The sequence below is a fragment of the Kuraishia capsulata genome, genomic scaffold (assembly GCF_000576695.1).
Source record: "Kuraishia capsulata CBS 1993 genomic scaffold, Kuraishia_capsulata_scaffold_4, whole genome shotgun sequence".
NCBI classification, from domain to species: Eukaryota; Fungi; Ascomycota; class Pichiomycetes; order Pichiales; family Pichiaceae; genus Kuraishia; species Kuraishia capsulata.
Window position 1 is genome coordinate 121,998 of NW_019172953.1, and position 24,981 is coordinate 146,978.

At 45.8% G+C, this 24,981-nt stretch overlaps 9 protein-coding genes across 9 annotated transcripts; 5 read left to right on the forward strand and 4 right to left on the reverse strand.

Annotated features, from left to right (window-relative positions):
- Nucleotides 1–312: 312 nt before the first annotated feature.
- KUCA_T00003185001 (uncharacterized protein) lies at nucleotides 313–5,301 on the forward strand (the record flags this gene model as incomplete). Its single annotated transcript, XM_022601573.1, has 1 exon — nucleotides 313–5,301. The coding sequence occupies one exon, from the start codon at nucleotides 313–315 to the stop codon at nucleotides 5,299–5,301; it is 4,989 nt and encodes a 1,662-aa protein (XP_022459203.1).
- Nucleotides 5,302–5,306: 5 nt separating this feature from the next.
- KUCA_T00003186001 (uncharacterized protein) lies at nucleotides 5,307–6,635 on the reverse strand (the record flags this gene model as incomplete). The annotated part of the gene is made up of 1 exon (XM_022601576.1): nucleotides 5,307–6,635. One exon carries the CDS (start codon nucleotides 6,633–6,635, stop codon nucleotides 5,307–5,309), a length of 1,329 nt encoding a protein of 442 aa, XP_022459204.1.
- A 199-nt stretch (nucleotides 6,636–6,834) lies between these two features.
- KUCA_T00003187001 (uncharacterized protein) lies at nucleotides 6,835–9,283 on the forward strand (the record flags this gene model as incomplete). Its single annotated transcript, XM_022601577.1, has 2 exons — nucleotides 6,835–6,888; nucleotides 6,944–9,283. 2 exons carry the CDS (start codon nucleotides 6,835–6,837, stop codon nucleotides 9,281–9,283), a joined length of 2,394 nt encoding a protein of 797 aa, XP_022459205.1.
- Nucleotides 9,284–9,796: 513 nt separating this feature from the next.
- On the forward strand, nucleotides 9,797–12,145 carry KUCA_T00003188001 (uncharacterized protein; the record flags this gene model as incomplete). The annotated part of the gene is made up of 1 exon (XM_022601578.1): nucleotides 9,797–12,145. One exon carries the CDS (start codon nucleotides 9,797–9,799, stop codon nucleotides 12,143–12,145), a length of 2,349 nt encoding a protein of 782 aa, XP_022459206.1.
- Nucleotides 12,146–12,363: 218 nt separating this feature from the next.
- Nucleotides 12,364–14,344, reverse strand: KUCA_T00003189001 (uncharacterized protein; the record flags this gene model as incomplete). Its single annotated transcript, XM_022601579.1, has 2 exons — nucleotides 12,364–14,220; nucleotides 14,279–14,344. The coding sequence occupies 2 exons, from the start codon at nucleotides 14,342–14,344 to the stop codon at nucleotides 12,364–12,366; spliced, it is 1,923 nt and encodes a 640-aa protein (XP_022459207.1).
- Nucleotides 14,345–14,555: 211 nt separating this feature from the next.
- KUCA_T00003190001 (uncharacterized protein) lies at nucleotides 14,556–17,978 on the reverse strand (the record flags this gene model as incomplete). Its single annotated transcript, XM_022601580.1, has 1 exon — nucleotides 14,556–17,978. The coding sequence occupies one exon, from the start codon at nucleotides 17,976–17,978 to the stop codon at nucleotides 14,556–14,558; it is 3,423 nt and encodes a 1,140-aa protein (XP_022459208.1).
- A 953-nt stretch (nucleotides 17,979–18,931) lies between these two features.
- Nucleotides 18,932–19,566, reverse strand: KUCA_T00003191001 (uncharacterized protein; the record flags this gene model as incomplete). The annotated part of the gene is made up of 2 exons (XM_022601581.1): nucleotides 18,932–19,458; nucleotides 19,515–19,566. The coding sequence occupies 2 exons, from the start codon at nucleotides 19,564–19,566 to the stop codon at nucleotides 18,932–18,934; spliced, it is 579 nt and encodes a 192-aa protein (XP_022459209.1).
- A 1,582-nt stretch (nucleotides 19,567–21,148) lies between these two features.
- KUCA_T00003192001 (uncharacterized protein) lies at nucleotides 21,149–22,997 on the forward strand (the record flags this gene model as incomplete). Its single annotated transcript, XM_022601582.1, has 5 exons — nucleotides 21,149–22,207; nucleotides 22,271–22,518; nucleotides 22,584–22,674; nucleotides 22,765–22,855; nucleotides 22,915–22,997. 5 exons carry the CDS (start codon nucleotides 21,149–21,151, stop codon nucleotides 22,995–22,997), a joined length of 1,572 nt encoding a protein of 523 aa, XP_022459210.1.
- Nucleotides 22,998–23,230: 233 nt separating this feature from the next.
- Nucleotides 23,231–23,641, forward strand: KUCA_T00003193001 (uncharacterized protein; the record flags this gene model as incomplete). Its single annotated transcript, XM_022601583.1, has 1 exon — nucleotides 23,231–23,641. The coding sequence occupies one exon, from the start codon at nucleotides 23,231–23,233 to the stop codon at nucleotides 23,639–23,641; it is 411 nt and encodes a 136-aa protein (XP_022459211.1).
- Nucleotides 23,642–24,981: the final 1,340 nt, after the last annotated feature.

Consider the following 24,981-nt stretch of genomic DNA (forward strand, 5'->3'; position numbering starts at 1 on the left):
TCAGGAACCAATGGGAAGGCACGTCTGGCTACGCGACAAGATGGAGCTATCACACTTCAGCGACGTTCTTTGAGGCAACGTACTTTCAACCAGCGACATGTATTTATATCTGATCTTTCTGTATTTCTTCAGCTTTGTTCGCCTAGAGAATTGGAAGAGGTAGCGTCGCTAGGCGTTCCAGACGAAGAGATCATTCGGAGACTGAATTACATATACTCATTGAAGAGGGCCTATTGTGAAAGTCTGAATATAAAGACCCATAGGTATAAGAAGAGGACATTTAATGTTTTTGTTGCCGATTTTCAGACTTATATGGGAAAGAATAGATCGGGAAAGAGCTTTTACGAAATGATAGAAGGAAGTTCCAAGGGCAGCGACAAGGTACATTTTTCTAGGCTGAATTTGCCGACAGTTCGGGATAAAGTTCCCGATGACTTCGTTCTTGAAGAACACGAGGAGACTGGACAAGAGGAAATCGAAGTTCATGAAGATCAACACGTGAACGAAGAGCAGTCTCATGAAGATGCACAGAGAGTTGAAGATCATTTAACCGAAGGACATGATGAACCTGTCCCTTTACAAGAAGGAAAATTTGGTCCTGTTAATCCCACTATCCCAATTGAACCCCAGGAATACGAGTCGCTCGCCAGTAATATCAATGATGACGATGATGACAAGGTCATGACCAACGAAGAACTCTTGAAAATCGCCAATTCCCTCGAGTTCTCCGAGATCTCCCATCATCAAAGATTGAGAAAAAAGAAGTTCTCACAACTCCATGTGTATACGGCAGATCTGGCAGGTTATTTGGGGCTAATGAACTCTAACCAATTGGATGGCCTGTTTGAAAAAGGATACTCCGAGGAGAAAATCAACCATCTATTGAACACGCTATACTTGAAGAAAAAGAAGACTTCCTCAAATCCTCGGTTTTCCAAAAAGAGTTTCTATAGTGCTTTAAAGGAGGTCGGAGGTGGAAACAGGCAGCCGGAGCCTGAACAGACCATGGACTCACAATTGAAGGATTTCGTGGACACAGAATATTCGGACTTGTCAGAAGAAGAATACGAGGCATCAGATGAGGAGAAGGAGAACGTTTTTCCCGATTCAGAAGCGAATATAAGGCAAATTTTCAAAAGCCCACAACAACTTGACTCAAATGATGACAGCGACAGAAGCAGCGAAGATTCGGAGGATGAGAAAGATCGTTTCAAGAAAAGGCTCAAGGGAGTTCTTCCATACTCGTTCGTGCGTGTTCCCGGTCCTAAAGCTTCTACCACTAATAAACGAGGTCCAGTTACAGAAAAACCTCGTGTCGGACTTGCGCGCAAGAAGATGTCGAAACCTGGAGCCAGACCGCTGAACGAAAACGTCGAATCTTTTGTTGCTGATGATGATGTTCTTGAAGAGAGCGATGCTGAAATTTCACCATACAACCAAAGTTTTGCAAACATTTCGGGTGAAGAGTTATCTGATGCTGTCTCTATCTCAGATGGTCTCTCCGAGCCGGGATCAGGCTACGGATCGGAGACCGAGAAATACATATTCAACGAGTACTTTGATAATCAGAGTGCTTTTGAACCAAAACCTTTTCATCACGAAGTCAAATATGAGGCTCCCTCTGCTGATGTCAATAAGCTTTATGAGGACACTGGTTTGAATATGTTTGGTGCGTCCAAAGAGTCATTCATGTCGGGATTCACGATGATGTTGTCCAGGGATGCTTCAAAAAAATCATCGAGGTTTTCGAAACCCAGATCCACAAAGACCAGGGATCAAAATTCGTCTCATAAAGCTCCAAGAAGACATCGACCTGCTTATGGGCCTGGCCCAGTCACTGGAGGCAAGAGGACGTACTCGAAACTCAAAAACATCAACATCAAAGCAAGGACAAAGCAAGGACGAATTGCTACGTCTCGCAAAAACAACCCCACGTCCAGTTCGTCACGAAGAATACTTTCTAACAATAATGGTCAGATCGAAGGGTCAGGCTTCGCCAAGGTATCCACCTCGAAAAGGCCAAAACTGAGAACGAAACATGCTAGTCAAAAGCGGTATGCAGACTCAATGTTTGATTATGGAAGAAGTCCGTACGCTGCAACACTACAAATTGAAGTTTTAGCCTCCGAGACTCCGTGGTCTAAGAAAACGAGACAACGTATGACTACTGTTCGAACAGAAAAGACAGATCCAGAGAATGAGCCGGTAGTGGAGCCACAGGACGACTTCAAAATAACAAAGGTGGTGAATCTTCAACCTACAACAGAAGAATATTCTGGATTCAAGATGCCAGACAATTCTGCAACCAGTCAGCTAGATAAGTGGCTCAATGTCGACTCTTATGTGCTCATTGGAGATGATGAATTAGGGTTTACGGTCCCTGTGATAAACAATGGGGAACTTGATTTGTTTTACTCGCGAGATGCACACGCTCTCCCAGCTATACAGAAGAAGCTTATAAGAGACGTGTCTGAGATGTTGAACAGAAGCACCTCAAATCCGGACCTGTTGTCACTTAGGTCTCTCTCTATTAAGATGATTGACTGGGCGACAAACATGCTCCACAACCGCACCGAATACACCTACTTGAAATCAGCTGTATCTGAGATCATATCACAGTTTTTGGCTAGACCAAAGAAAAGCGATAGCCTCATGAATGTGTTTGCAATTCCATACTTGCTGGCATTGCACAAATCTTGTGCAGCTGCTCTGAAAAAGTCCAACGTTGAGCTAAGCAAGGAGGAGTCCTCAATGGCTGGCGACCTCCAGGATCAATATACAAGGCTCCTGCTGAGATCGAACTACAGCTGGCATCTTTCGAGTCTATATGACAACGAATCTGGATGTTATATGTATGAGTCTTTTGGCCTGTTCTGCAGTCTGCTAGACGAACACTTTTACAAACAACTAGCCTCTACTAGACTACAGAATAAGGATATCTCATGGTGGAAGTCATTGGCCCATTTTCTGAGACTCTCAGGATGTTTATTCGGCAATGTCACAAAACGGGTCTTGGAAATATTCTGTGATCTTTTCGTTCAGAGCCCGCTTCTCCATTTGAAGGAAGCCAACACAACCCTATCATTACTTGTGAGGGATTTGGTTACAAACCATCAGGTGGACTTTTCGGAGAAGTTGATGGTGAATCTGTACAAGGTTATTGCTGCCCGGAAGTTCATTCCTCTTGATGGAGACACCTCAGATAGAATCCAATGGCATAGACCACACGATGAGATTTCTGCATCTGACTCATCCACCACAACTTATCTGAAGCTGCTGGTATTATTTTCAAAATCCGGCCAGACGGTTTCAACTAACAGATTAATAGAGAAGCTGATGCCAATGGGCTCCATCCTGCAAAGCGACCCGAAGGTGTTTGTGGCTCGTTTGAATGTTCTCTTCACGATGCAGGACGTGTTCCACAAAGACCTCACTCAGCGTTTTAACCCGATTGTTGATGCCTTATTCCAAACGGAGGGACCAAAATACTTGCCTTTGGGTGGGGACTTGATATGGTGTCTGCTAAATCTTGCTTCTCCCCCATGGGGGATTTTAGTGAGGTCCAGCAAGTTGATGGTTGAAAGAACTGTTTCTGAATACTCTCCAAGTTTGTTGATGAAAAAACGGAACTCAGCAGTGATTGAACACTTGATTCTGCTGATTAAGAGGCTTGATAGTTTTGTCCTCACGAATGATACTGCAGTCTTATCCATCCGCGTTCTCGATATTTTCAACGAGATCCTGATGCATCCGATTTTGTGGAGCGCTATCGAAGAATGCGTTCCTTTATACTCAGGAATTCTCACCAAAGTTCTGCAAGCCGATTCTGTGAATCTTGAGTTTACTTTGAGGAACACTCTCAAGGGTCTTGGAACTGTTGTCATAGCTATATCAGAAGGAACTGTTGATGCAAGTGCGGATTTTATATCTCGTTTTCTGCATCTCTGGATCCAGGTCTGGAAAGGCTTGAGCTGCGATTGGCAAACCATCAAGATGATTTACTGGCCGTACTTTGGATCTGAACGGTTTCGAAAGTCCGCTGAGTTGTACCTGTATATTTCCATCCTGGAACAGGATAAAAACGCATACGAAAGCGACAGAAACTTCTTCCAAAGTACGCTTTTCAGATGCATGGCTAAATACCGTTGTGACGGACTCTTCAAGTACTACGCCCAATTGTCAAAGGTTGCTGTTCAAGATCCGTTTTTAAAATTTCCTCTGTATGTTGAATCAGCTACCCGAGATGCCACACGATTCGACCACCTGAGATCTCACCTTCTGAACAGCATGGTGGAAAACATATCGACCCTGTTAAGAGTACCCAAGTATCACAAGCACGCCAAGGAGATGTTGGAGGTACTACTGGAAAGTTTAGATGAAAGCTACGAAGATGTGATGTACGATGGCCCAGCTTTGGTTACTTACAAACCGTTCGTGAAAGCAGTTGTTGCTTCCATCAACTTGCAAGCCTTCCATTCGCTGCGCACAAACAACCATCTGGTGCACTTGAACGATTACATGGGGATATCAAATTACGGTGAGATTGAAGACTCGTTTGTTGAGAAATTGCTGACATCCCCAAACTTGCAAGATATGACCACATATCTGATCGATGAGTATTTCACATCGGTACGCCACAGATCAGTCGTGGAGTTCGAGGAGAAACTTCGTACTGCACTGTTGAGATGTCCAGCAATCTTTGGAGACCCCGACCTTTCTCTTTCGAAATTGTATCCACTCTGCACGATAATTGTCGCGGTCTCGTTGGCCGTAAAGAAGGAAAATAAAGTCTGGAGAGTGATGAACGAATGGATGTCATTTCTTTGTGGAATCTTGAAAGAGATGGAACTAGTTCGTGCCGATGTTTTCTGCCTTCTGAAGCTTGTGTTCTCCATGAGCCCCATTGACACATCGACATATGCTGCAAGCCAAACCGAGAAACTGCAAACCTCTGTCGGAATATACGAGGTTTTGATTCGTTCTGCAACTTTGCTCAAGGGATTTGATGATGAAAAACAATTCAGAGAAAGCTTCGACGAGTTTCTATCCGAAGGACCTGAGCACCATTTGCGTCAGACCACTAGTTTCACCGAGACCGATATTGAAAAGACTTTGGCTGAGAAGATGAAAAAAGCTTGTGAGACTCTGGAGTTTCGCAGAGACGACACTTTTGGTGAAAATTTCGAAGACCTTGAGCTTCTTAGAGCTAAAGTGTCCAACAATGTTACGAAGTTGTCAAGCATAGTCTCGTCGCAGCCGTCAGAAACCACTGCAATGAATAATGATATTAATGTACAATAAACTATCTAGTCCTCCCGCTGGGACTGGATCAGCCTTATTTCCGTTTCCAGCTTATCAGTCTGCCTCTTGGTCTCCAAAAGAATGGAGATTGCATGTAATAGCTCATCGAACTTTTCGCACACTTTCCCAGTAGGTATGGTTGGTTTCGTGCTGATACCCAGTTCGTTTAAAGTACTCGCGATCTTGGCCTGCACGGCAGGCTTATACGAGCTAATCTTGTTCGATCTGAGGTTCACACCTGCTGATATCTTATCCTGGTGGATGGTGAGACCGTAGATCTCACGTTCCTCGGCAGAAAGACGTTTAGCTAGCATCTCAGAAGCATGCGTCAGAGGTTCTGGTTTCTTTGCCGACTCAGGAGCAATGGAAGCAGCGGTGATCTTCTTATGTTTGTCAGACCCACGAATCAGAGAGCTATCAATTTGGGGAGGAACAGGAACCTCCACCTTGCGTTTCTTGCCCTTGTCAGCAAGCATGAGATTGTTGTACAATTGTGTTAGACCTTGCGAGGTCAAATATTGCGAAACGGACCCTGTGGACTGTGCGGAGTCTAGTAGCTGAAGCAGACCTGCCCTTTCCTGAAGCATTTTCTTGGCCGAAAGCTCAAATTTCCTAGCCTCAATAACCAGCGATTGTTCCTCGGCAATCTCTGTTGGATTCCTTTGCAATAATCTGGAAAGATACTCCTTTCTCTCGAGTTCCTTGCTCTTGTCGAACGACTTCAAGTTATCGATCAAGGTCTGAGTCTTCTCATCAGTATACGAAGACTCATATTTCTTTGTCAAAAGCTTCTCGCACGCATCATAGAATCTCTCCTTGAGATCCTCCAAAGATCTCTCTGCTCCATCAAAATCGTACCTATCGTAAATCACAAACCAGTTTATGTCAAAGTCATTTGCCAGCTCAAACAAATGCTTGGTCTCTTCAAACGACCAATCTTCGGACCCTAAAGACTCTTTGTAGTTATCCTCAGTCAGCTCAGGAATGTTGATCTTGGAATTAAATTTGGCGAACGGATACTCTTTGTCCTTGGCTAGGTCCGATGAACCTTTGATCCAGTGATGGAGCTCCAGCCCGTCTTGTCTTGCCTCATTAACAAATGATGTGTAAGACCAAGGCGTGGTCTTAACACTCGAATTCAGCCTGCTTTTGAACTTTGATGTCTTTTCCATGGCTATTGGTGGGGCGTTCTGGCCTATCAAGTTGTACAGCTCTCTGTTCATGGTACCTTGTTTCTTCTTCTTGGGGCCTGCTGGTTTGGCATCACCAGGTCTTTTCTTCTGCACATGAGAAGACTGGATGTTTAACACATCCAATATATCTGATGAAGACATGGTGATATATTGGTGCAAACGAAACAATGAAGAGCAGGTTTGTCTGGTAGATAGCGTCCTCAAAAACGGCGAAATGGCCGTGATCGTGCGCGGCCTATTTTAGTGAAAACACGACCTTGTAGAGGACTCTCCAAGAAACCGATCCAGACATACGGTGGAGAGGCGCTGTAATAACACAAGAACAACCAGGGCAAACGCCATGATATCATCTGCTACTGGGGCAAGAAAGGCCCGTATAAGGCCTCCCAGGAAGGTGAGTGGAAAGACTTTTCTCAATTCACGTCTCTGTGACACTAACCCTTGTACAGCTCACATCTACGCAGTCTGATTTCCAGAAGTCATGGGAAGTGCTATCCTCTGCTATCAAGGAAATCCAAGAGAAAAGAGCGTCCAACTTGTCATTTGAGGAACTCTACAGAAGGGCCTATAATGCTGTTTTGAGGAAGCACGGCAAGCAACTATATGAAAACATCAAAGCCGTTCTGTCCGAGCACCTAGAGAACGCGGTCTACCAAAAGCTCTCATTGCTTAAAGGTGAACAAGGAGCTTCTCTGCTTAAAGCTGTGAATTCTGAGTGGAATGACTTCTTGCTTTGTATGAGAATGATCTCGGATGTTTTCATGTATTTGGACCGAGTTTACACCAAGGAGTCGTTCCTACCGCCGGTCTATAACATGGGCCTGAATCTGTTTCGTGATAAGATTCTCAAAAACAACAACCACGCGATTGGACATCGACTGGTTGGAATAGTGAACTTGGAGTTGAACAAGAGCAGACAGGGAGAGTTTATAGATCGATACTTGATCAAGTCCACCGTATCCATGTTTGAGTCTTTGGAGGACGAACCTAGAACGGATACTGAAGGTTGGCGTGGCCAGTTCAGCGAGAACTACTATTCCGTTGTGTGTGAACCAGCTCTTATGGACTCGAGTAGAGTTTACTTCGAGAGACTTGCACAGGAACTGTTGTCCGAGAAGAACGGATCTTTGTACTTGTCCAAAGCCAACCAGTTGATGCGTGAGGAGGAGAAGAGGCTCATTTTATATCTTCCAGAAGACACATATCCTAAACTATGCGAGATGATGATGAATGCGCTCATATCCACGAATCTGGAAACAGTCATGGGATTTGAGAATGGTGGACTCAGAAGCTGGATTTCTGAGAATGATTACAACTCCTTGAGTCTTCTGTACACTCTTTCGGGCAGTGCGGATGCCAATTATGGTACTTTGAGGTTTAGTCTCAAGGAGATGATTATCTCTGCCACCCCAGAGCTTGACGAAAAAGCCACCGAGTTTGTCGCAGAACTCCAAGCCAAGTCCACAATCCCAGCGAAGCCGCAGCAGAAAAAGAAGCCCGGTAGTCTCAAGGAGAGCAGTACACAGTATGCGATAAAGTGGATTGGCAGTTTGATCGAGCTGAAGGACAAATATGATATCATGCTTGATGCTTCGTTTGAGAGAAACGTGTTGATCAGCAAGACGGTGGACTCTGCTTTCAGTGAACTGGTCAACCTCAACCCTAAAGTGGCAGAGTATTTGTCGCTATTCGTGGATGACGGCATACGCAAGTCCTTCAAAGAGAAGAGCCACGACGAGTACGAATCCATTCTTGATAAGTCCATTGTGATATTCAGGTTCATCAAGGATAAGGATCTGGTGGAGAAATACTATAAGAATCATCTGGCGAAACGCCTTCTTCAGCAGAAGTCGTTCTCCAGTGATATTGAGCGCAGCATGATCAGCAAGCTGAAAAAGGAGGTTGGCTATTCGTTTACGTCGAAATTAGAGGTGATGTTTAGAGATGTCAAGATATCACGGGATACCTCTGCAGAATTCGCATCAAAGCTTGCTGCATCAGAACAGCTAGTAGCGGATTATCCTTTCCTGAGAAAGCTGGAACTGGAGATCAACGTTTTGACGGGAACCTTTTGGCCGATGACGGTGAACAAAAACCTGGATGTAAACTTTCCGTTGGAGCTGAGCTTGTTGAGGGAGCAATTTGAGAAGTACTACGGTGAGAAACATGCCGGCAGGAAGTTGATTTGGGCACCTAACTCGGGAACTGTGGATATGCGCATACGATTCCCCAAAAAGACTTACGAGGTGAACATGCCTGTTTACTCAGCAATCATCATTCTTCTTTTGTTTTCGGAAGATGACCAGAAGCAGTACACCTTCGAGGAGATAAGAGATATTACAAATATACCTGAGAACGATCTTGTTCGTCAGCTGCAATCGATAGCAGTTGCTTCGAGATCGAGACTTTTGACTAAGACCCCTATGACCAAGGACATCCACCCTGGAGATGTGTTCAGCGTGAATGAGAAGTTCCGCTCGCCAATGACGAAAATCAAAGTTCTCACGGTGTCGTCGAGTACGAAGCTTGAAGATGACCAGGAGAGGTCGCACACCATGAAGAGCGTTGATGCGGACCGCAAGATCGAGGTAGACGCAGCAGTGGTTCGGATAATGAAAGCCCGTAAGACGCTGAAGCATAATGACCTTTTAGGAGAAATCATAAAGCAGCTGAGCAACAGGTTCAAGCCGTCACCATCGCTGATGAAGCAAAGAATTGAGTCGTTGATTGATAACGAGTACTTGGAGCGTGATGAAGAAGATAGAACAGTGTATCACTACTTGGCGTGAGAAAGAACACGGGAAATCAATTTTGGAGAAATTGCTCAAAACTAAAGCCGGGATATAGGATGTGAATCAAAGACTACCATACTGACCACAATTGTTTGGAATGGAAGGCCGTAGACAGTGCCAGAGTGCGGCGGCCATGAATGGTTGGTACACACCAAATGGCCTTGACTCTCGCTAAAAGCCTTAGGCTCTCAGTACACCGCAATATACATTGCTCAAGGCACCGTCTAAAATTATCATTTGTAACATACATACACTTATCCCTTCTCGATCTTCAATCCTTTGGTCATTATTCTGAGTCTCACACTGTTACCCCTCTTCGCAATACCGGCCCGGTTAAGGCTGACTTAATCGCCAGCGCTCATTGGCCGCCGGTTCAGGCCCAGCGATGCCCGTCACCGGCCCGGTGCCGGCAATAAAATTAGTCACAGGACCGATGACCGGGAGCCGTATAAGACAAGGCTTCCTGCCACTTCTCTTTCTCCACCTCAACAACAAGATCAAACTCGCAAGATGCCAGCTATTAGTGAAATTAGCAGTCCCAGAACACTCTACGACAAGGTCTTTGATGACCATGTTGTCCACAAGGATGAGTCTGGATCATACCTCCTGTATATCGACCGTCATCTTGTGCACGAGGTTACCTCTCCTCAAGCTTTTGAAGGACTCAGAACCGCGGGAAGAAAAGTAAGAAGAACAGACTGCACCTTGGCCACGGTGGATCACAACATTCCAACCGTTTCCAGAAAAACCCTCAAAAACATCGACACATTCATTAAGGAGGACGACTCGAGACTCCAGGTGAAAACTCTTGAACAGAACGTCAAGGACTTCGGTGTCACCTACTTCGGCATGACCGATGACCGCCAGGGAATTGTCCATGTCGTTGGACCTGAACAGGGATTTACTCTTCCCGGAACCACGGTGGTTTGCGGTGATTCCCATACGTCTACACACGGTGCTTTTGGTTCATTGGCCTTTGGAATCGGTACATCAGAGGTGGAACATGTTCTGGCTACCCAGACGATTATCCAAGCCAAGTCGAAGAACATGAGAATAACTATCGAAGGCAAGCTTTCGCCTGGTATTACTTCCAAGGATCTCGTTTTGCATGTGATTGGAGTCATTGGCACTGCTGGTGGTACTGGAAGCGTGATTGAGTTTGCGGGCCAGGCCATTGAAGAGTTGTCTATGGAAGCAAGAATGTCGATTTGCAACATGGCAATTGAGGCTGGAGCTCGTGCTGGTATGATCAGACCAGATAACATTACTCTGGAGTACATTAAGGGCCGTCCATTGGCCCCTAAGGGCGCTGAGTGGGAGAAGGCTGTTTCGTACTGGAACAGTCTCTACACTGATGAGGGTGCTCATTTCGATTACGACATAGTGATCAAGGCTAGTGATATCATTCCCACCATTACTTGGGGTAATTCTCCCCAGGACGCTCTTCCAATCACGGGAAAGGTCCCTGACCCAGCAGACGTATCTGACCCCATCAAGAAGGCCAGTATTGAGAGAGCCCTCAGTTATATGGGCTTGACCCCAAACACTCCTCTGAAAGAGCTCTCAATCGACAAGGTGTTCATTGGTTCGTGTACCAACTCACGTATAGAGGATCTGAGAGAGGCTGCAAGAGTTGTGAGAGGCCACAAGAAGGCTGCCACTGTGAAACACGCCTTGGTGGTTCCAGGTTCGGGACTCATCAAGAAAAGAGCTGAGGCTGAGGGCCTTGACAAGATCTTCCAGGCTGCAGGCTTTGACTGGAGAGAGGCTGGTTGTTCCATGTGTCTTGGTATGAACCCAGACATCTTGGACCCAGAAGAGCGTTGTGCTTCCACCTCCAACAGAAACTTTGAAGGACGTCAAGGTGCTCTTTCTAGAACTCATTTGATGTCACCAGCCATGGCTGCTGCTGCCGGTATCATGGGTCATTTTGTGGATATCAGAGAGTTCCCATATGCCGATCCGGTTGACCAGCCCAAAGTGACAATTGAGCCCAACGCTTCCGAATCTGCTGCCTTGCAAAAGGCCATATACGACCACGAAAAGACCCCGTTGGCTCCTGGTGAGACTTCTGAAGAGGCGGCTGAAGACGAGATCAACGACATTCCTCCAGAGGACCACACTGCCAAAGAGACCCCTTCCGAACCAGCAGGTCCAACTGGAATGGACGAGTTCACCACTTTGACCAGTATCGCTGCTCCTTTGGACCGTGCCAATGTCGACACCGATGCCATCATTCCAAAGCAGTTCTTAAAAACCATCAAGCGCACTGGGCTTTCTGCTGGACTGTTTTACGAGTGGAGATTTGCCAAAGATGCCTCTGGAAACATGGTAAAGACTGACTTTGTGCTCAACACTCCTCCATTCACAAAGTCCCAGATTTTGTGTGTGACTGGAGACAACTTTGGATGTGGCTCTTCCCGTGAACACGCTCCATGGGCCTTGAAAGACTTTGGAATCCGTTCCATCATCGCTCCATCGTTCGGTGACATTTTCTACAACAACTCTTTCAAGAACGGCCTTTTGCCCATCAGAATTTCCCAGGATGTGATAGAGAAGGTTTTGTATCCTCTCGCTGTTGCTCAGAAGGAGCTGACGATCGATCTGCCCCAGCAAAAGATTTTTGGCCCAGACGGTGAGGTTTTGGTTGACCATTTTGACGTCGAGCCTTTCAGGAAGCACTGCTTGGTCAACGGTTTGGACGATATTGGAATCACCATGCAGAAGGAAGATTTCATCCAGAAGTATGAAGATGTTAGAAGAAGCAAGTTTTCGTTCCTGGAAGGTGGTTCTAAGCTGATTGTTCCAGTAAAAGGAACAAAGAAGAGCCCTTACGGAAACAAGGCGCAGGAGTGGTAATAAAATATGATAATAACAACAGGGTATTGACTAAACAGTATCATACTTGCATCAAGTAATATTTTGTAGATATTTTAGGAGGACTTTGGAAACCATTGTCGCATCTCCTTCACCTATGACTATCATGTTAGTGCACAACAACAGATATTTGCTTCACAAGTGATCGAATATTGTATTCGGTTTCCAGTGCAGCTCGCTCTCTAAGCACGGCTCTTTTTTCAGGCACTTATCGCCTTAAGGCTTCCCTTGATCAACAAATCCGAATGGTCAGAATTATCCTCGACCGTGAATCCGTTCTCATTAGCCAAATGTAATAGGCATATGAAACAATAACTCGTGGAAAGGTCTTTTCTCTCAGATGACTTATAGCGAGATCCAACCTGGCTCACCAGATCCGAGAAGACTAAAGGAGTCTGTGTGAGATCGGGGCTCTCTGCCTCCTCTTCACTCTGTTCGGCAGAACGTTTCCGGGATGTCATGAATGCAGTTTCGTGACTAAGTGTATCCCATATGTTCTCCTTCAAGAGTCGTACATCCACCTTTTTGGCCACTCTCGCAAAGTTGATAGCACCAGGTCTAGTGTCGGCCTGAGAAAGAAGGAGCTTTCCTTCCTGTGAGCCTATCAGAGCATTTCCCTCATCAAAATATCCTTCTGCCACAGACTGCTGAATTTCATTGTAATCTTGCAAATCGTCATCGTTCAAGAAGTCATCATGCGATTCTTCTTCCTTCTCCTGGTACTTGGCCGCAAAGAAATTTTCGTCATATTCGTCGTACTTTTTTTGCCTCAGCTTGTTTTCCTTTTCCTTGAAAAATATTAAACTTGTTGTTCGCGTGGGTTTATGCCACAAGTGTATTAGTTGTCTGGTGGAAAAATGCTTGTCATCGGGCAACAAATGGAGCGAATCCCACAATTTGCCTGATATTATGGTGTTGGAAGACTCAGCGAAAAGCTCATCTTCCGCCTTAGGAGGAGATTCAAACATGTTGATCCGTTCCTGGTCCTTCTTCTTGCGCGGCGCTTTTGGTTTCGAGAATTCGCCTTCTATGTTGGGCTGAACAATCTCATCATCATCCTCAGGCAATATGTTCAACACTCTTGTGGCTCTCTTGAGATTGGCAATCTTCCAATGCTCTGGTCCAGCCCACGTAAACTTGGAGGCATTATCCAGGTACTGCAAAACGTTCTCATCAGCAACGAAACTCTCTCCGTCCGTTTTGTTCACAAAAGAGTCATCGAAAAGCTTGATCATGGTGGAAAATCCTGGCTCGTCGTCTTCATGTCCCGTGTTCTCTATATCGTCCAGCGGATTCAAAGTGGTTTTGTGCACATCATCATTATCATCACCATATCCGTTTTCAAAATTATCAAAGTCTGGCATCTCGTCTGCGTCTAGATTAGGCAAGGCCATCGTAGTCTCACCAATCTCTTCAAGCAACGAAGGAGGCAGATTCCCCTCTCTAGCTGCCTCTTCCATCTGGGGCATAGACGGACAAACGGAGAGATGTTCGTGAGACTCTCCCATAACTTTGAAAACAAATCCGAGATCGATTTTCTTGGGAGGCTTGCTAGTTATGATTTCCTTATGCTGTTCGTCCGCCGTGGTGGTAGCAAAAACCACCCTCATCGTATTATCAAGTTTCAGCATGTTTAGCAGCAAACTCTTTGCACCGCCTTCGTCGAAATCGGTCAGCGCCTTCTTGAAGACCGGATTGACAAACTCTTCTTTGTCCAGCTCCTTTATCGTGATCATATCGATGGATTTCACCAGCGTATTGGTGCTTCTGGTCACAATTCTCTTTTGTTTGCCACTCGTTGCTCTTTCCAACTCGTCGTCTTCATCACTGCCACCTTCTTCGTCATCATCATCTTCTTCCCGGTTGTCTGTTTGGAGATTTGTCAGTAATCTACCAACTTCAGTGGCAGCGGAATCAACTCTGGACGAGTAAACCTTCACACATCCGTCTAGAGTTGCGGAAGCCTTTTGGAAACTAATGTTCTTGCCACCCTGGAACACTGAATCATGGAAATAGTCAATCAGGGGCATTTCCCATGTGTTCTGGGAAGTAATTTTCTGCACATGTTAGTGAACTGTCACAGACCAGGCGGTCCAAACTGAACATCACACTTACATTGTCATTCAACAGCTTCATCCAGTGGTCGTACCGACCATCTGAACTGCTGGCTACCTCCGTCATCGGTGGTTAACAACTGTATTTAGTTGGTTGTAAGGAAGAGTGATTTATGATTCAAGGCGTAGTTGAAATGTAAACAAAAGAAAGTCGTGTGTCACTAAATTAAAATTGGATGTTACACGCATTTGTGAGCTGTCCCAGTTTCTCGAGGGCTCTTTAAACAAATCCCGGTTTTACAAACAGATAAAGTCATTCTATCAATACTTTTAACGGATTAAAATCCAAAAGGGTTGTCAGCAGTGGCAGCGGCCAAGTTGGCCCTTCTTCCAGTTGGCTGCGATTGCAATGGCTGGCCGAAGGATGTGGATGGCGCATTACCGAACCCGAGACCGGTAGGCTGCGATTGTAGTGGCTGGAATTGCTGGTCAAAACTGTTGAAGGAAGTGAATGGTTGTTGAGGCTGTTGCTGGAAGTTGTTAAAGCCGTTGACTCCATTTCCGAACCCGTTTCCAAGACCGTTGCCATATCCATTGCCCTGGTTAAGTCCAGTCTGCAGGTTTCCAAATCCATTGCCCTGGTTGAACCCTGTCTGCTGGTTCAAGCTGGTATTCTGAAACATGTTTGTTAGACCATTAATTCCAGTTTGCTGAGAGATTGGCTGTTGACCAAATGACTGGAATGGTTGTTGCTGCTGCTGCTGCTGCTGGAATTGGCCAGTTGGTAATCCATTGAAGCCAGGAGCTGCTCCAAAAGACGTGGTGGGAATCTGAGTTTGTAGAGCTCCGAACCCACCAGTCTTCTGCAATGGAACCATTGAGTTACCAAAGGAGGTTGGAGGCATTCCAGTGTTAAGAGGCTGCTGTGAATAGAAAGGTTGCGCTCCGGTAGCCATCGGTTGGATTCCACCCGTTTTCTGCGCTAACATAACGCCGAAAGACGAAGTGGGCTGGAACCCAGTTTTCTGCGCTGGAACTCCAAATGAAGTCTGAGGCATTGCACCAAATCCGGTCTGTTGAACTGGGACCAATCCGCCAGTCTTTTGCAATGGCACACCAGCACCAAAGGTCTGTTGAGGAAGCAATCCGGTTGGTTGCATTGGAATGAACCCGCCAGTTTTCTGCAAGGGCATCGCGCCAAAGGTAGTTTGAGGCATCGTCAATCCAGTTTTCTGGAGAGGAATCAGGCCAGTGGGCTGCATTGGAATGAACGTGCCAGTCTTTTGAAGTGGAATCAATCCGGTTGGCTGCATTGTCATTCCCGTCATGGTGGGCATCAAACCGATTGGCATGAACCCAGTTGGCTGGACTGGAATAGGAATAAAGCCACCAGTGGCCTGAGTCTTTTGCATCTGCAATGGTGGGACTGAGCTGGTCTTATTGGGCTGCAGAGGAGTGAAGTTAGTAGCACCCGTTGTCGCAGGGGCAAGAGGGGTGGCAGACTTGGACTCAACAGGCTTGATGTTGACCAAGTCCTGCAGCGATCCAGTAAGCTGTTGAGTAGGCACAGATGGTGGTCTTGTTGGTTGTTGCGTTTGAGCCGCGGGTTTGACTGCCCAAGCATCGTCTTCAAACTTCTGCGATGATCCGTTGAGAGCAGTTCCATTAACGGAACCACCATTGGCGGCATCGCTACGGTTGTTCTTGAGAGAGCCGTCTGCTCCAGAAAACAATCCGCCCGTTGTTGCAGATTCTAAAGGCTGGTCTCTCTTTCTGTCGTACTTGTTATCCAAGAACTTCATGACTCTGAGAATATCTCCTTCTCTCAAGCCTAGGGTTCTCAACAAAGATGGGGAGATATCCTCCAAGATGTTCTCGTCCATCTGCTCTTTGTTAAAGTTCAGAGTGTACCGTTGACAATTGTTCACTTCAACACCACAGTTCAAAAAGAACTCAAACCAATCGTAATCGGGATCCTTAGCTGGACTGATCTTTGGAATCGTTGGTTCACTAACCTGAGCTCCGGACCTTTGAGAGTTCGAAGCTTGAGGAGTGGGGGTCTGCACCGGCTCAGGTTGGGGCTTATAAGACTCCAAAGACATTCCCGTAATCCTTTCAACATACTCCAGATCTTCAGAACAAAGTTTTGGGGCAGCTACTGCAATTTTAACACCGTTAAGCTTGTGGAGATGAATCTTTCCATCAGAACAACCCAAAAACTCTGCTTCAACCTTGAACGAACCCGACCGATCGATCCAGGTACGAACTCTATGTGGGTTTGGCTTGGATTTGTCATTCGAGTCAGACTTTTTGGAGCTCTTTTCTCTTTCCCGCTCATCGCGTCTTCTCACCTTCTCCCTGGCTTCTCTGTCGCGCATTTCACGTTCTCTGCGCTTCTGGCGCTGACGTTGGGCCTCGGCTTCTTCACGCTCATATTCTCTTTCTCTTTCTCTCTCACGTAGCTTTTCCTTCTTCTTATTCTTGCTCTTGCTTGGACTCAAAAGGGACTGGCTGGAACCTCTTCTGCGGAAAAAGTTACCCAGAGTGGAGCCTCCAGAGGTTGAGCTCGAAACTTTGATGAAGTTTGAGGGTACAACACCCCTCTCTCCACTGTTCACGTTCTCAACCATCCACCAGTCCTTGGATTTGCGGTCGTTGATGATGTAAACGCTTTCTCCCTCGTAAACGGTGAGTTCGTCCGGGCTGTCCGACACAAAATCGTACAAAACCTTTCCTGTCTTGCGGTCTCCCGAAGGTATAGATGCTTCTTTCACCTCACGGAGTCCATTCATGGAAGCCGCACCCTTAAGGTCTCCCAGGATTGAAGCAATTGCTTCAGCAGCATCCTTGGAGCCAGCATGGAGCTCGAAAGACTCTAGTGGATGTTTCAAATCCAAAAACACACGTTTTCCCTCCAGATTGAAACTTACAAGGTCAGTGATGTCCCATTGTTGGGGAGATCCACCATGGGAACCTTCTGGGGACACATAGATAGAGCTGTTGCCAATTCCAAGCGTAGCCTTCTTCTTCTTGCGGCCGTTGATTTCCTGAACTGGCCAGGTGAAAAAATCGTCCTTGACGAAGTCATCAGCAGCACCTCCAGAACCACCACCAACATCCCCACTATAACTGGAGCCTCTACGAGAAAGCGTCGCGGAAGAATTTCCCCGAGGCCGGTTTGGCATTGGTGGGGGCGCCTCGTACTCGTCTTCAGCCTCATCGTATTCGGGCTGGTACTGAGGTCTGGTTGGCTTCACAGGGGGAAGATCCTTCTCTTCCTCAGGCTGCGAACTCGCAATACGGTCAACTCTTTGAGGAGGTGGCAGGAAAGTCTGTTGCTGAGGAACGGGATACGCAATTGCCGGGGCAGCAGTAGAACCACCAATGTCTATGTAATTGGCAGGAACAAAACCAAATGCCTGATCCAGTCCAACCAGAATCCAGTCCGGGTCCGATGTATCGTACACGTCAAAAGTCGCACCTTCGGTAAACGTGATCTCCTCCTCGGTCTGCTTGTCGTAGTCGTACAGAGCAGTTGCAGTCGAAACCGGCTGCGCTGGCTCTATGTAATTGCTGGGAACAAGACCCTGAGGCTCTTCAGCCTCTGAGCCAACGACTCTCCTCTTGACTTTCCACCAATCATCTACCTCGGACTTTTCTAGCAGATAGAGCAGATCGTTTTCGGTGAGGTCAAGCTCCTCGTCATTCTGCGCCTGGTAATCGTAGATCGCCTTGTATACCCCAAGAAAAACAGTCGCCATTGTGTATATGAGACGCTTTTTGGTGAAAGATCGGCTGTCTTTTGCAGTCTAAATCCTCTGGTTTGACTATCCTATTTCGCTGTAGCAGCGCGTCGAGCAAATGCAGATCGCGAACTGGTAATGTGCAACGTGTCCAGTAGTGCTTGCTGAAAAATCAAATCAACTCGGATTATGACGAGTTTGAGCCTGGTTGAAGCCAATATTTCTCGGCGTGCAATGCGTTAACGGATAACACGGAAGGAGCGTTGTTGAACTGGATTGACGAGACGGCCATCAGGGGGGAAGGTAGTGTCCGCGCTGGTTCAGGCCGTTATGCGAGAAGGTGATAGTGGCCGTAGCAGGCGGTGATGGTTTTTCGTTGAAGATTGTCTGAAAAGTGTATATTTTGTATAAAGAGCTAATCGGGACGACCAGAGGAGCCTTTATAAGCGGGTTGGTTGGTTAGGAGAGTATGAAGCGAGCATTGGGGGAGAAGTTGGGGATTAAAGAGTGTGCAGATAGTCTGGAGTATGGCGATATAGATCGTATAGAGAAAATGTTGAGAAAACGGGCAAAAGACTGACAAAAAAACACTAAAATTGCGCAAGTTATGCCCTTATCGTAATTGCCTTTTAAGACTTGAATAAATTGTCCCTCAAGAGTTAATCTAGGATTCATTGACAACACCGCCTAGCATTGCCTAACGTTTTGTCAGTTCATGCACCTCGTTACAGTTCATGCGGTGTAACACCATCTACATTCAGTACTACAATCAAGGTGATTATGCCCCCCCCATAAAATTATTAAAGTATGTGAAAGGGGTAGCTTCATGAATGTCATAAGTACTGAGCATATGTCCAGAGTTTGTTTGCTCCCCGAAGCATTCCTGATAGATACTGACCAGGGTTGCGTTCTCGTTGTGAGCGACGGTGCACGTTTGTCGCTAAATAAGTCCACTTGGCAGGCCTTCTCCTTCATGCTGCCTTCTCGTTCCTCTTTTTCGCCAGAATAAAGTCCCGAGCACGGACCCCGGCCTCGTTATCCACAGCCCTTTCGAGATCCTTCCTGAACCCAAAGAAGAACAACACCTCGAAAAGCACAAAGTAGGGTGCAAGAACAAGCGCCTGGATAAGATTGTCAAACAGCGCTGGAGAACGGCCTTCGTACACGGCATGGCCGTAGAATTGCGCAATCCAGGAAAACACGAACAACGAAGCAGCCGGCTTGATAATCTGCGCAGCCGGAAATATTTCGTAGAGATATGCAAATCCTACTGGCGCTAGCAGAAGGAATGGAGCCGTCAGCAATGCGGCCCTATCAAGAATTAGATAGTATGCCAGAGAGCTATATGACCAAATAGACGCCGCATTGAAGACATACGAGTAAGGAGTCGCAACCTGTGGGAAAAACGAGTCGAACCGATAATATGCTGCCATAAGAAGAGACGTGAACAAAATAGTCGGAACGAATACCATGTGGATTCGTACATTCTTCTTGTTGACTGGGACCGGGTTAGTAGGGGCAATAAGCGCGAGTCAGTTTGACGCAATAACGTACAATGGTAGGCCCTATAGAAGACCAGTTGGTGATGGAGATTCAGAAGAGACATGACTGGTAATAATTTTCCGATTAAAATCAAACTGGTACAGTCCTTGGGAAGAAAAGAGGAAAAGGTGGAGAAGGGTGCAGACCAGGTATCGGTAATATAATATAGTTGCGCGCAGATGGGCCGAGTCTTTTAGGTGGGCCCGAGGTCAGCAATTTGGCATTCACATTGTGAGGGGCTCAGTTGTTCAATGGGTAAATATAGGGGAAATTACGGGGTTATATGGGGATTTACGAGATTATTTGAAGAATCGGAGAATTATTTGGGGAGTTTTTATTTTATATTACTTTATAGGTAACAATGTGGGTGTCCGGCCAATTCCGAGGTCCCGTATAGGCTGAGGCAGACATGGCTTTACTAGTCACATTAAGTGTGCTACCCCACGATGAATTTTGTTATGCATTGGTGTTAGACCGTGTTGAGGGATATTCACAAATATTTTTGTTAGTGTATAAATATGTTGTTTTCGTTTATGTTACAGATCGTAGGTTTAGGCGATAATATTATCTATTCGTTTATCGTGTAGTTAGACGTCACTAACACCTCGCATCTGCAGAGTTAACCAAGACGAGTCGGCTAATGGCGAATTAAGATATGGAGATCAAAGAAAAATTTAATTTTTTGAGGGTCAACACAGGGAGACTTTCTTATTTTATGAAAAGACTTCAGGGATGTTTTGCGACTTTTCATGGCAATAGTTGAATGTAGTTTATGGAGGAGTTCAGATGCTCCATTCTGGCCGGGCTATGTTTATGGCATGCGGCCTTGATAGCCATATATGTCAATACCAGCACTTGATTTGAAAAAACAAACCATTTTAAATAAACCAGAAGTATGGAGGAATGTTTATATTGCCATAAAAAACTGTATTTCCATGTTTTTCCCAAGTATTATCGAGAATAGACGTGCTTAAACCCACAAGTCTGTCTTGCTCACCATATCGAAACCAATCAACTATTACTGGTCACAATTCCGACCCAAGTTGTCCAAAATCGAACAATAAAACTTCCAAAATAATGTAAAATATCCCACAATAACAGGGTCCTCTTTATATTCCACAAAAGCCTCATAAATTCGACAGAGGACTTAACCATGTCTATGCTCCTCTAATTCACATATGACATTAACAACCGTATATCTGGTCGCCAGTAAGTAAATTAATGCAATAAAAAATGTTTAAAATCATCCAAATCCACATATAAACATTTACAAACCCTTATAAAATCATATTTCGGCGTGTTATAGGGACCAGTCATACGAATCCTAAATCAACAACTCGTACTCGTTCACTCACTACAACGAACTATTCAGCCATGATTGATCACAATACCAACTCCACCATCCCAAATCAAACTGAAAATCTATAAAAACAATGTAAAATATCACATAATCATTTTATCGCCTTTATAAACCTTTAAATTCTCATAAAATTCCCACATATGGTCTTCAAGCTTAAGTCACAAAAAGGTCACCAGATAGGTGCCCTCCTTAGTTCAAACTTAACACTCTTTTCTCCTCTGTCTTTTTTTTCTTCTTCACCACAACTCCACCATCACTTCACCACCTCCCCTGCTTATCCAGAAACATGTCAGATCTCTGTACTGTGGCAGATTTCTTCCGTGCATGGAACAAGGTGATTGTGACAAGGCCCATTGGGGGATCCCTGTTGGATGCCTTTGGGTTGTTTGAAAAGACAAGCAACAATCAGGTCTCCTGGAATAGTTTCCTTGCGGAAATTGAAGAGATCTTAAAGATCACTAACGCTATCCAGTTTGATTCTGATTTGGACCCCAAGGCTTCACAGTTTGGTGAGTTACCAGCCATTGTCTCCATCGACACACTCCAGCTGCAACTGCTGGTACAAGCCAAACAAGCCAAAGAGGAAGTAATCGTTATCAAAAAAGATCACGATCAAGCCGAAAGTTCAAAACCAGTCACTCTGGAGAATTTCATGCAATTGATCCATTCAGACAATGCGGCGAACGCCGAAGATGTGTTCTCCGCCACCTCCAACAAGACAATGTTGTGGGAGATTTCTCAAATGGTGACTACTCCATTGGCAAGTCACTCACTTTCATCCGAAAAAGTTCGGCTTGTCACTCGGATCGAGCCCTTCGTTGATATTTGCGATAACAAACATCATGCAGAGGCGATCCGTTCTGCGTCGATGCTGAATTCAAGACGTGCTGCCACTGCCTCGACTGTCACTTCTGACCCTCAACAGATACAGGCAATGCTCAGGGGGATGAAATCTGATCCACTGTGTGTGGAAACGGCCATTTGTATGGACCACCAGATCCATTTTCTGCCGTTGTTGCATCGTTCTACCGATCCCCAGCTTGGGGATTGCTCGTATCTCGACACCTGCCACAAACAGGACTCTTGCAGATACCTGCATTACCAGCAATTGCTGCCCAGGCGATTCAAAGAGATTGTTGGATCCAAAGAGATCGCGGAACACAACCGCAACTGCGATAATGCTGCCAAAAGCGCTTTTTTCACCAAAGGAGAAGTCGCAGGTGCGAGTAATGTGCCTGAACTTCCAGCCCAATGGATCAATTGCGACGTCAGATTTCTCGATTTCAGCATTTTAGGCAAGTTTGCCGCTATAGTTGCTGATCCATCGTGGGCAATCAACATGAGAGTGAGTATAACTCACTGATACGTCTCCTTCTTCAGACATATACTAACACAAAACTGCGTATAGACCCCGAACAAGGTGTCCAAAGACCCAGATCTCATGTCACTCCCTATACATCTTCTCCAGGATGAAGGCGTGATCTTCTTGTGGGTAACTGGAAGGACCACCGATGTTGGCAGACAGGTTCTTTCCCACTGGGGGTACAAGCCGGCCAATGAAATCAGCTGGATCAAGACCAACCAGCTGATCCGTACCATTTGTACTGGAAGAACTGGCCATTGGCTGAACCACTCAAAGGAACATCTCCAAGTCGGGTAAGTGACAACCCCTAATGCCCCCCATTTTGGCTTCGACACAGACTAACCGCCCCGAAATTTAGCATCAAAGGAAACCCCAAATGGCTCACAAAGGGCTCAGATCAACAAACTCTGGTGTCTTCGACAAGACAGACAAGCAGAAAGCCGGACGAGGTGAGTATTAATCAGGTCTCCACGATGTGTTAAAAAACGCATTAAACCCAAGTCCATGATATACCCGCCACAGTACTAACTCATTTTCAGTTGTATGGCCTCATTGAGAGGCTGGTGGGAAAGAAGAGTCGCAAGCTCGAGATCTTCGGGAAAGACTACAACACAAGGCCTGGATGGCTGAGTAAGTGGACTATTCTTAGTCTGAAACCATGAGAAGGAGACAGTGCACTAACATAGCAGCCATTGGTGATGAATTGAAAGGATCTCACATTGTTGAGAGGGATGTCGCCGACCGGTACGTGCAATATCTTGGCAAAGCCTAGTCAAATTTCCGAAATGAATACTTCATATATACAATATACTATTTGCTATGTTCTGGTGAATATCAGTATGGCTCCTATGGAACTCCCAGGAGTCACGTGCAGATAGACGTGTGTTCACCAATTTTAAAGACCAATCACAGCGAAGGCTTCTAACACCACGAAAATCAAACGATTTATCCTCTGCACAAACACTTGTCTCTCTCCATCTACGTACAAACGAGCAACCACCCAAAATGTTCACCAGAAAAACCGTCGTTCAATCTCGCATTGCGCTCAACACAATTGGCCGCCGCTTTGCCTCTGTTGGCGAGCAGCAGGCATTCAAGCCAGCCAACCCAGAGGCTGCCAAGGCCTTCAAGGCACACATCGAGGCAGAGACCCATCACGCCCAGGGCACCTCTTCTCTGTGGAAGAAAATCACTTACTTCGTTGCATTCCCAGGTATTGCCTTGACTGCCGTGAACACCTACTTTGTTGAGGCTGAGCACGCCCACCACAGAGAGCACACCAAGCACCTCAGCGACGATGAGTGGCCTTTGGACTACCCTTACCAGAACGTCAGAAAAGTTGACTTCTTCTGGGGTGACGGAGACAAGACTTTGTTCTGGAACCCGGATGTCAACAGACACGTCCGTCGCGAGTAAACAGAAGGAGATATGAAGTGAGGGTGAGGCTAGACGAATGCGATGATGCGCACTAGGCTCTATAGACTGGCGCTAGTCGAAGCTTTGAATAACAGTTATAGTCAATGGACGAGCATTAGTATGAAAATGAAAGTATTTAAATGTAGTTGGGGGAGAGGGCGAAAGAGGGGTAGTCGTTGGCGTGGAGGACCGAGTTAGTTGACAGGCCTGAAGCGTTCAAGAGATTTCCGTGAATCTGGTATTAGGAGCTATAGATTTAGAGGTGTTTAGGAGCGTTTAAGGGTGTTGCGCAGTTCAGAAGGACTTGATGCTGGTTACAGACAAGAGTAGATCTCTCCCAATGCCTAATAAGTCTTCAAGAAAAATCAAGTCCTCAAGGGATTGTTGATATTCGTTAGCAGACAATACCTCTTTTCAGACAGTAGGGATGTCGGGGCCATAGAAAGTCGTCAACTGCAGCAGAGCTTCTAATGACTGAAACCCTGAATCTGGTTGAATATGATCACGAATGGCAAAGACAGAATACTCACCGTCTATCCTAGCAAAGTCCTCCAAAATTGCATGTGAGACTTAAAATTGACAGAACGTCAATTCTAACAATAAACAGTCAGTCTTCCAAAAATCGTCCTGACTGGTCTCTCATCCACCCAGGTCAACTTCTGACCAGAAGCAGTTGAGGCTGACCAGTGGTACACCGAGATTCTTCACACATACCAATCTTTTACCGAAAAAGCTTCAAGCCTGGGTTGTAAGGTCTGCAATTTCTTTGCCACGGGTGGACGCTGTTTTTTCTTTGACTTACCAAGGGCATTGCACAAGCTGGCTTCTGAGATCTATGAACAAGGTGGGTGCTGTTGCTGCTGTATGCTACGGTCCAGCCACCCTGGACAACTTGAACCGAAAAGGCAAATGAGATCTTGTATTATTGATTCATCAGCTACTGTTTGATTAATTTACATTGCCTGGTTTCACTAAGATCTTTAATCACGGCTGATAAAAGAGGATGATGGTTATCGTGCATATGCACAATGTCAGCCGCAGGCCCCTACAGCAGAGACAAAGTATGTTCTGACGCACCATCCCCCACTCTGCATTGACTAACCCCAAGACTCTTCAACCAACTCGCAGCTACAAACGCCTGCAAGAAAATTCCTCCAAGAAGAATTGAAAGCTCTGTGAAAGTCCTAAGAATCTTAGAAAACCCTGGAAAACTCCAAGTCCCGTACCATGGTCGCTCCACAGCTTTGTGTCTCTAGCCTTGCATCCCGCGTTGTATTTTCTCTAAAGCAATGCTACATTAAAACATCATTGTTTATCATATTAAGTTTCTCAAAAGTTTA